General features: G+C 51.3%; 2 protein-coding genes across 3 annotated transcripts; both read right to left on the bottom strand.

Annotated features, from left to right (window-relative positions):
• Window positions 1-102: 102 nt before the first annotated feature.
• fbxo32 (F-box protein 32) lies at window positions 103-4,266 on the bottom strand. Its single transcript, XM_061288947.1, has 9 exons — window positions 3,954-4,266; window positions 3,308-3,426; window positions 3,061-3,110; window positions 2,888-2,980; window positions 2,257-2,350; window positions 1,943-2,127; window positions 1,656-1,838; window positions 1,042-1,185; window positions 103-877 (listed from the first exon to the last, which is right to left on the bottom strand). Exons 1-9 carry the CDS (start codon window positions 4,085-4,087, stop codon window positions 788-790), a joined length of 1,092 nt encoding a protein of 363 aa, XP_061144931.1. The 5' UTR covers window positions 4,088-4,266; the 3' UTR covers window positions 103-787.
• Window positions 4,267-6,625: 2,359 nt separating this feature from the next.
• On the bottom strand, window positions 6,626-10,008 carry LOC133160872 (kelch-like protein 38). Of its 2 annotated transcripts, none has more exons than XM_061288945.1 (5): window positions 9,704-10,002; window positions 8,033-9,226; window positions 7,802-7,943; window positions 7,499-7,604; window positions 6,626-7,028 (listed from the first exon to the last, which is right to left on the bottom strand). In XM_061288945.1, exons 2-5 carry the CDS (start codon window positions 9,223-9,225, stop codon window positions 6,739-6,741), a joined length of 1,731 nt encoding a protein of 576 aa, XP_061144929.1. In that variant the 5' UTR covers window position 9,226; window positions 9,704-10,002; the 3' UTR covers window positions 6,626-6,738. The 2 variants fall into 2 exon arrangements, with proteins under 2 accessions (XP_061144929.1, XP_061144930.1); XM_061288946.1 differs by lacking the exon at window positions 6,626-7,028 and adding an exon at window positions 7,099-7,405 and having other exon boundaries at window positions 9,704-10,008.
• Window positions 10,009-10,072: the final 64 nt, after the last annotated feature.

The raw sequence follows: 10,072 nt of genomic DNA, 5'->3' as shown, positions 1-10,072 counted from the left end.
TCAAAATGCTGCACTCCTGCGGTTCTCAATGAATCCAGAGGAGCGCGCTCTACTCGTCACTTTTGCCCATGCGCTAGAAACGGAGGCGACGCAAACACGCAATTGCCTCTGAAAGATCAACGTTTATTTACACAGCAGAGCACAATGTATCTCAAAAGCATGTAGGTCAATGACAACATCTGGATAAAACTTCTTCCAAATCCCATTGAAGAAGAAAAAAAAAAGCGGAGCCGACTGTAACAAGCCAGCATGGTTGTGTTGCTAATCCTTGGCAGCACTTTCAAGTTTTTGCAAAAAAGCCACACCGAGTGGCACAAATGTCAGACATAAATCATTGCAATCGCAAAAACAAGACATTTGAAAAAGGTATCAAATCTTTATAAAAGTGAGAAAAACAAAACAGCATGGTGCACTGACACTCACTCGGTCGCTTACGTTTGATTTCTTGGAGTACAAGTGGCAAAGCAAACAACTCCCTGCGTGCTTGAAATTGTGGTTGACTTTACAGGCAGAAAGAAATCTGAAGCAATTTGTGAACGCAAGCATTCCACCACTTCTACTGCTCCCACTTATTGCACACGGACGGACGGACGGACGGACGCTCCTTGGACATTCTTTGGCTCTCTTGAAATTGGAGACAGCATCGTACCAGGAAAACGTCAACAGAGTCAAATCCCAAGGGCCTATTTGTCCCACTGTCATGGAGTGACTGACGTCAGCTGCCGGAAGGGCTTCAACAAATCCTGTACAGTATGTACACGCTTCATATTTTGGGTTGGGGCGATGATCAGAATTTGAAAAGGTTAATGAAGTCTTGAGGGGAAAGGGCCACGGTGGTGCTTTCTGGGTTGTTGGCAGTGCACGGATGATTGGTGTCCTGCATGGGGGTGGCCAAGGAAGGAAGGAAGGAAGGGAGGAAGGAAGGAAGGAAGGAAGGAAGGAAGGAAGGAAGGAAGGAAGGAAGGAAGGAAGGAAGGAAGGAAGGACAAGGCTTGAAATACGCCCGCCACCTTGGATGTGAAAGACAAATGCGTGGACTACCTTCCAGAAAAGGACGTGACAGTGCGAGCAGAAGTGCAGGGTATCGCTGTACTGCTCTCTGCGGGGGTAGCAGCGGCTCAGCTTGAAGTACATCTTCTTCCACTCCAGGTGACCTTTGTCAGACGCCATCAGACGCTTTAGGATCTAAGAGAGCCAGGGAGGGAGGGGCAACGTGACTCCAAGCCCACCGCAAAGTAGCGGAACACACTTTAGCTTGGTGCATTTGCGGGAGGGAGCAGAGTGTGAAGTGAACACTGCCAGTGACTGAAGCCTGCTTTCTCCTAGCTCAAGTACATTGCACTATACAGGAAGTTCCAAGCAGAAGAAACATGCTGATGCATTGCAGTGCGAGAGCACTGAAAACATTGTTCATGCGGGGAAGCTATGCGTGACTTTGACGAAAACACTTTGACTGGTCAGCAGCGTTGGGAACGCTCACAAGCGCACGCGCTTGCTAAGCGGCGAACCACAGCCGCAACAAGAACCACGCTGTGACTTCAAAAGCAAGCAATCGAGATGGAGAACATGGAGAGCGGGTGAACGCAATTTGCTCTCTTCCCCCTCGCAGTCAAGTCGACGTGCTGACGTGCTGACGTGCTGACGTGCTGACGTGCCTGTCTTTCTGTAAAGTGGTACTGGCAGAGTCTCTTCCAGAGCACGCGATCCTCAGCGAGGCTCCCGAGTTGCGGACACACTTGGCCCAGGCACACCAAGTCCCTGCCGTCCGACAGACGCTCCATGATATTCAGCTGCAGGCTGGCGGGCAGCTGCATTAGCGTCATGCCCGTTGCTTTGGGCTGCAAGGAAATGAATACACAAAGAAAGGTTGGGTTTTTTTTGTTGTCGTCCGCCCTCCCGCCCGCCCGCCCGCCAAGCGTCTCTCAATATCAGCAGCACTCACCCTATTGATCTGGATGTTGTTTAGCTGCTTCTGCCACTGCACGATGTTGTCCATGCGCTGCACCCACATGTTGATGTTGCCGACCAGCACAGACTTGCCCATGTCCTGAACCAGACCGCAAAGCGACACGTACAGCGTTTGGAGCAGCTCCTTGATGGGACGCACGTTCTGCTGGTCGTCCAGCACTGCGGCGGCGGCGGCAGCAACGGGAGGGAGGGAGGGAGGGAGGTACAATGAGAGACTCGCCCACCCGCACCATTTGTTGACAACAAACACTGACGACTTGGATGAGAAGTAGAAGAAGGACGGCTCACCTTTGTGTACCACTCGCTCCAGAATATTCATGTAATTCTTCTGAGCCACACCACTAAGTGACGGGAGCTGGGACTTGGCGATAAGCTCCAGCAGCTTCAAGAGACAGGGACAAAAAGAGATGAACCTCTGCCCACTGGCTACGTGAGGGCCCCGACCCCCACTGTGCTCTTCTGCTAGATAAGCCCACTTGTCCGGTTTGGGTGGAGGAGAGTCCCAAGCAGCACCATGCGGGGCCTCACTGTACACTTAAGTCCTCTCTCCCACGTGCCACTCACGTGTGGAAATGTTTCACATCAGTTAGGTTGGCTGCACTGTTACCATAAGGCTTTGAAGCTTTCCAATGGTTGTCGTCGTCAATTCGCTATTGATATTAGGACGTTGTTTACGTGTTTGATCAGGACAATATATTCAACACTTGATGATACAGCATTCCATTGTTTGCAAAGTGTTGTTGCTGAGCTGCTTTGAGGAAACATTTCCCCCCCCATTCGCATGAACCATTATGACTCATCTGCGCAAACACGCAGCGGCTCGGTTCAAATCATCAGCAGTGTCTGCAGAGCGTTGATAAGCGACGCACACCCTTTAGAAAGCGGAACCTCATCGAAACACATCAGGATTAGAACTCACTCTGACGACGTAGTTGAACCTCCTGGTGTCCTTGATGGCGCTGCAAAAATCCAAGCGGTTGAAGGCTTCCCCCAGGGTACAATAGCCATGGCGCTGGAATCATTTCACCAACAAGAGCTTCTTACTTGATGACTTGTTGACATTAGCAATGACATCATGTGTTTATGCCTTACCTCCTTGGTGCTTCCTTTATGAACATAGATCCACTTTTCCCTGTGGAAATCTGTAATCAAGGACATGGTTTGCATGAATGGCCTGGCTGCCTGGCTGAAACCCGCCCGACCGCCCGAGTTTTGCGACACGGAGGGAAAAAAGCTTTTGCCAACCGGAAGCCATCCTGTTTTGCCTTTTTAATGACCTCTTTAATAAAGGCCGAGTCAAGAAAACCATGCAGACAAGATAAGGTGGTGAGTGACTCACATGGGGCCTTGGTGTTGTTGTTAATCAGGTCTTTCTTCCTCTTCTTGGCAGCCATGTCATAGCCCAGAGAAAGCAGCAAGTTCTCCTTGTTGAAACACTCGTGCTCCGCTTTGCAGAAGCTACGCAAACAACATGAAAGCAGTGAGATGGTGCAGGAAAGGATTCCCTTCCACTTGGTTGCTCAAAAAAGGCTTGTTTTTGTTCGCCAGTGATGAGCACAACAATCACATGCTCTTCCCATAGAGGCTACCTCATCGATCATGCTTTTTTGCATTGTTTATGTGGTGCCTCAGCCCCATAAAAGCTTTTGGCCCATATGCCGCCGAACTTGCACGTCCAAATGGATGACGATTGCACTCGGAATGTTGTCACGCGTAAGAGAAGCGCAATTGTTTGGGATACAAGTCAAGTCGCCTTCGAAAGTGACTCAAGCGGCGTTCATCTGTCGAGTTATTAATAGAAAGGCGATTAGCAGAAGAAGGAAAACAAAAAAAGGGCAGGGTAGAAAGGAACACAAGCATCAACGAAGGCTTGTTGGTTTTTCTTCTTCTTCTTTTCCTTCAAAGTGTCGCTCGCATCTGACTTTTCCTTCCCATGATCTTTTTCCAACCTAATGACAGTTTGGTGACGCAGATTGATGACAAACCTCTCAAGGGAGATCTTGTTGTTGTTGTTGTTGTCGTTTTTGTTGTTGTTGTCCACCGTTGTCTTTTTCCATCCCTCCTCGGTTTTAACCCAACATTGTCCCGGCGACCTCCAGTCCTGTCCGAGGAAAGGCATCGTTCGCTTCTTTGGGAAGATGCTAAAAGAAACCAACAAAAGAGTGGATTCGCTCAACGATAGTTGGATGGAGCCCTGATTTTTTTTTTTTTGTTGCCCACTTGCTCTTCCACGGCTTGTTGTTCAAGCAGTGTTGTCATTGCGCAGCTTCTTATATTGTCCCGCTCGGCCGCCGCCGGCGCAGCAAGCACGGTGGCCCCGCCCACCTCGGAAACTTTTCGGCCTGGCTGGCTGGCTGGCCTGCAGCAGCACGTGGATTTGTTTATCTACCGGAGCGTTGCGAAACGTCGCTGAAGAGAAACGCACGCGCACGCACGCACGCACGCACGCGCGCACGCCCAAATGCAACATCACACACGAACGCCTTGATGACACGACGTGCGCGTGCTCCTAAATTCAAGTCGCCTCGGTGGAGCGAATGTTTTTATGCCTGCTTTTCTTTGAGACATGATTACGTAACCGTCTCCGATGAACTTGAAAGATACCGCATGAACAACGAATTGCCTGCTCTCTCATACTTTGCAATCCCATTCAACGTTTTATTTGAAAGTACACCCGTTCATTTCCACCGGCCAGCTGTTTGGAGGGACTTGTTGCTGGCGGAAGTGTTCCAAAGAAACACGTGCTTCGGTCATGTGGTTCCGACGGAGCCGACGCATGCAAGCAAGCGGCGCAATGGCATGAAGACAAGAGAAAAGAGAAGAGAAGAGAAGAGAAGAGAAGAGAAGAGAAGAGAAGAGAAGAGAAGAGAAGAGAAGAGAAGAGAAGAGAAGAGAAGAGAAGAGAAGAGAAGAGAAGAGGCGCCTCCTTTTCCTTATCCTTATTTCATATATACTGTAGGATGTGCTGGAACTGAGATTCACAGGGCATATGTGTGGCCGGTCTTTAAAAAAAAAAAAGAAGATGGCTGCCTCTAAATATGAGAACAAAACGGTCAGAAATGCAACCAGGCAGTGTAGTCACTCGTGCTAATATAAATCGATCAAATTGTTGCTTTGCCACGAGTATTGCATTACATTGTGTATTATGTGGGCTTGTTTATCTTAGAAGGCGTTAGGAGCTGGCGTCCCATTGTATTTCAAGCGGATCCCACTGCGGACAAAAGGTTGTTAACACTTAGATTGTGATGGAGAAGTCAAGATGTTTGCAGCACTAAGACAGCCCAGCCCTCATTCCCTTCAGTCCACAACCACTGACCTTTCCAGTGTCTTCATAATTCATAAGACAATCTGTCAAAACATGTCACCCAGCAGCAGCAACAGCAGCACACGGTGTGCAACAGTGTCTTCTTGGAAGAAGATCAGCTGGGGTTTTCCAGGGCAACTATATGAGTGCCTGCATGTTTTCATGTTTAGCTGCACCCGGAACTGAACTGATCGCAGGGCACACACTGACACAAACAACCACATGCAACACCGCCACCAGACGTTGAGAAACACACACACACACACACACACACACATATAGTGTTGCTGGAGCTTTGTGAATGCTCTTAGCTGTTTGGAAATTGTGAATCTCATCTCTCTGTTTTTGATGTGATGTTGTGAGCAGATGAGACAGCTGCTCCATCCTGATCATGCACAACACCTGTCGCTGCTGCTCCCGGATGGGTTTCATCACTCGTTCACATTTTGAGACACCTCGATTGCTGGCTGGCCCACACCACACACGTACACACACACACACACACACATACACACTGCCAGCTCACATGACTCACTCACTCACGTGGTGTCACTGTTGCCCTCTTGTTTGTGCCTCAAAATAACACTGGCTCACCTATACTTTTCCAACACTCATGACACGCACACAGCTAGACAGACGGGCAGGCAGGCAGCCCCCCCCCAGCCACTGTCCCCTGAAGTTCATGTGCTGGCAGCCTTCAACCTGACCCAATGACTTTCAATGCACCAGTCGCTGGCCAATGTAAGCAACCTGCATTCAGCTGACATGGCTTTCTAGAAATGATGTTAGAAGTCAAGATGTTATCCATTTTCAACTGAGCTGATAAGGTTCAATGAAATGAAATCTGTCCCCCGTTTTCCCATAGCGAGTGGTGTGAAATGAACAAATACTCTGATGCGACGTCTCCGTCAAACACAAGCTTGACTTGAATTTGTCCTGTGAAATGGATGCGCTTTGTAAACCAAAGCTTGTTTCCCCAGTTTCTCTTTCTGTTTGGGCTCCAAACCAAGATTGGCTCTGCGTTAGCAACATCAGGCATGTTGAGACATGTGCGAGAGACTCGCATTGCAAATAGTGCAAGTCAACCAGTTACGAAGGAGAAGCCATTTGCTTGTCATTGTCTTTTACTGAGGTCCGACACAAGGCTGCAGTACATCCATAGCAAAAAAGAAGGAAATAGCAGGGTCACACAACAAAATGATGACGCCATTAGGAAAACTAGTTCAATGGATCTCATTTCAATGAATTGAAATGCCATTGATCCATTTCAGACCCCCCAAAACAGTTTTGAAATGAATTGAAACAATGCAATGGACTGGATGAAAACATAGAAAAGAGAATAGCTTTAGAAAGTCAAGGTGCAATTGTTTCTTTAATGTACTGTACATCAGAAAATGGACCTACTCCAAAACAAATGGTCCTAGCATTTTTAAAAAATCTCCTTGTGTTGTCAATGGCTCTCTCAGCTAGGAGTCGGTGGGTCCGTGAAGCACGCTTGCCACCGTAAGAGAGCCGTGGTCAAAGAGTTTGTACGGCAGAGTCCCTTTGACCGTCCAAGCGTCCGTCTTTGGGTCGTAGCACTCCAAATTGTCCGAATCCTCCACAACGTCCCGGCTGTTGATGTAGCGTCCGCCCGTGACGTACACTTTGTTATGGAGCAGCGTAGCCGAATGGTGCATCCTCCTCTCCTTCAGGTTGGCGCACTTGACCAAGCAGTTGGCCTTGGTGTCGTACGCCAGCATCCTCCTGGTGTATCCTGCCGAGACAAAACCGCAGTGAAAGCCGTAGTCGTCATAGAAGAACGACAGCGTGTTGCCAGAGGCCAGCCAGGAGCTGCTTGGTGGCTGGCTGGCTGGCTGGCTGGCTGGCTGGCTGGCTGGATGGCTGGCTGGCTGGCTGGCTGGCTAGCCGGCTGGATGGCTGGCTGGCTGGCCTGCTGGCTGGTTGGCTGGCTGGCTGGTGACACCAGCTACTACCAGCAGAGCAACAAGGGAATGCTGCTCTTGCTCTTGCTGGCTAGCTTTGGCTCACTAGGTAGATCGAGGTGGTCGCCACCCAACTCCAATGCGTGCTGTTTTGCAAAACAGCTTTCCCCACTCGGTGACGGAACTGGCGCTGTCACCGCTTCACCTGCTGGCTCAAAGCACGGGCTGCTAGCTAAGCAAGCGGTCAGCTTGTCAACTAGTACAAAGGTAGTACTAGGGCCTATCGGTGGCGCTGCAGTACCTCCGACAATGTAGATTTTTTCATCCATCACAACAGCTGGAGCGGACACATTCTTCACCGTTCTGTTCTCCATCTTGCACCACAAGTTCCTGGCAATGTGATACACCTACAGAAGAGAAGAGGAAGGAAATTCCGATGAATCAATCATTCGGTCGCCCTGCTCCATCCGCTCCGTGGCAGCTTTGTTTGCAGGGAGGCAAGGCAAGCGACAACAAAAGAGGACTATTGTTCATTCAAAGGATAACGTTGCATCATCGCTCATGCATCGGGATTTGGAAAGAGCGCTTCGGCAGCCAACGTCACCTGAATGAGTCGGACGGGATTCTGCATGGCATCTTCCCCTCCAAACATGTAGATTCTCTGCTTGGTGGCGGCCACGGCAGGGTGCAGCACAGGCTCGGGCATGGGGGCCATAGACTCCCATTGGTTGAACATGCTGTTGTACCTGAGACCATCGGGGGGGGGGAGAAGAAAAAAAAAAAAGAGATAGCACCACACCGAGACTCCGACGACAAAGTCTCCATCTCCCGTTACCTTTCCACGCTGTCCGTGAGCCGTCTATCGGATCCCAGTCCCCCCAGAACCAAGATGAAGTGCAGGTAGGAGACACTCTGGTGGCTAAAGCGAGGCTGGAGCATGGGCGGCGCCGCCCGCCACTCATTGGTCTTAAGCGAGAGGGCGTAGACGCTGGAGCGCACTCGACAGTATTTGGCCTCGGTGCTCAGGCCTCCGATGACGTACGCCACAGCGTGAAGGGCCACGTAGGAAGCTTTGTACAGTCTGATGGGAAGTTTGGCCAAATGCTTCCATTCCTGCCACTTCTCATCATACATCAGAGCTTCTCTTGAGCTTTGCTCATTGTTCTTCCTCCCTCCAACCACCAGCAGATTGTCCGTGTAGGTGCGGCGGCGAGGCTGGAGCTCCTCCAAATATTTGTCGCTGACACAAAACATGAGGCGTCGCACCGATTCAATGAGCTCCACGCAGAGGGCGGAGGAGCGGATCAGCGGCTCGCTGGCCATGAACTGGAACAGGTAGGTGGGGTGGACGTGGCCAAGGCGCACTTTCTTAAAAAGCTCGCCGACGGCCGTGCGCCTGGATAAAGGCTCGTGGTGGATCCAAGCAAGTAGCGTCTCAAAGACCTGTTCCTCCTCTGCGCGCAGGCCGTCGTCCTCCAGGTAGCCCAGCAGCTCGGCCAAAGACAGCTCGCGCAGATCCTGGGAACGAGACACGCGGCAGAAGCTCTTTGCGGCCACCTCCTTTGCCTTTTCTCCCAGACTCTGACAGCCGATCATCTCCGAGAGCCTCATCATGCTCAAGCAGTTGTCGGGGCTCAGCCCCTCCTGAAGGAAGGCGGAGCAGGCCTCCAAAAGAGCCGCCAAGTGCAGCATGGACGCGGCCTGCGCGAGAGCCAGCACGTTCTCCTCGCTGATGGCGGCCCGGCCGGTGTAAACGTAGTCCACGGCGGCGTTCAAGATGGCCGGCGACAGGCCGCGCAGGTGGATCCTGCTCTGCTGCCTTTCGGCAAAGTTGCCGCAGAACATGGCTCGGAAGTAGGGGCTGCTGGAGACCAGCACGTTGCGGTGGCAAGGGATCTCTGCGTCGCCACAACACAGCCACACGTCGGTCAGCAACCTCTCGCGTCTCAGGCCGTTCAGCTGTCGGAGCACTTTGGACGACTGCTCTTTGTCTTTGTAGTGGAACGCCTCCGTTGTTGCTCGCTCCATCCTGAGGAGAGAGAGAGAGAGAGAGAGAGAGAGAGAGAGAAAGAAAGAAAGAAAAAAAGAAAGAAAGAAAGTGGTCACTTTGGCCTAGTATGTAGTATTTCACAGCGAGGTGTCCTTTCATCCAGCCAGCCAGCCAGCCAGCCAGCCAGCCAGCCAGCCATCCATCCAGCCCAATTTCCTCTTCAGTGCTCATTTCTCAGTTTGTGTCCACCCACTTGACTTGTCAGTGCCAATGCCTGTCTGGATGTGGATTAGCCTTGACAAGTGAAAGTGGGGCTGGCTGTGTGAAGCAGCCCCGCCTAACGCTACTCATTTGAGTCCAAGTGGCTTTCTCATCTGTTGCCTTTGCTTTGCTCTTCACACGCACTGACGATGGACCAGAGCCCATGACAAGGACGGCCGGACCATCATATGAAGGGTGCCCAGGTCGCGTGCCCACCTCTGTCTATTGTTCAGCAGCGTGGGATTGAAGTCTTACCTTCTTGCTCGTACTTGTGGAGGCTCCTTCAACGCATTTGCAGCGAGCAAAAGTGACGCCTTGACATTTGCTTGTATTTTCCCCTGCTTTCCTCTCTCGTGTTGATGCCGCGTGACTGTCCGTCTCTTGCTACGTGCTGCTTGTTTTGGCTCTGGCGGGCGGATGGGCAGGCAGACACGCAGGCAGACACGCAGGCAGGCAGGCCAGTAGGCCGGCCGGCCGGTTGGCCGGCCGGCCGACCGGCCTCTCTGTACATTCCTGTACTAAATATAGGGCCTGTTTGGCAACATGGTGGAAAAGTCACATGTGACCTGAGGGAGAGCAGACGCCGGCATCCTTGGCCGCGCGCTTGCTTTTTAGCCATTCGAT

This window comes from Syngnathus typhle, linkage group LG10 (assembly GCF_033458585.1).
Source record: "Syngnathus typhle isolate RoL2023-S1 ecotype Sweden linkage group LG10, RoL_Styp_1.0, whole genome shotgun sequence".
NCBI lineage: Eukaryota > Metazoa > Chordata > Actinopteri > Syngnathiformes > Syngnathidae > Syngnathus > Syngnathus typhle.
This window is presented reverse-complemented; position numbering and strand designations above follow the sequence as displayed.

Bases quoted from the DNA above. Each gene is read 5' to 3' on its own strand.
- fbxo32 (XM_061288947.1), bottom strand. From the start codon at position 4,087: ATGCCTTTCCTCGGACAGGACTGGAGGTCGCCGGGACAATGTTGGGTT. The intron at 3,111-3,307 runs GTGAGTCACTCA...CCTTGATTACAG, and splicing joins CAACAACACCAAGGCCCCAT to ATTTCCACAGGGAAAAGTGG. The intron at 2,128-2,256 runs GTGAGCCGTCCT...CCGCCGCCGCAG, and splicing joins GGAGCGAGTGGTACACAAAG to TGCTGGACGACCAGCAGAAC.
- LOC133160872 (XM_061288945.1), bottom strand. From the start codon at position 9,225: ATGGAGCGAGCAACAACGGAGGCGTTCCACTACAAAGACAAAGAGCAG. The intron at 7,944-8,032 runs GTAACGGGAGAT...CGATGGTCTCAG, and splicing joins CTCACGGACAGCGTGGAAAG to GTACAACAGCATGTTCAACC. The intron at 7,029-7,498 runs GTACTGCAGCGC...TTGTCTCGGCAG, and splicing joins AAAAATCTACATTGTCGGAG to GATACACCAGGAGGATGCTG.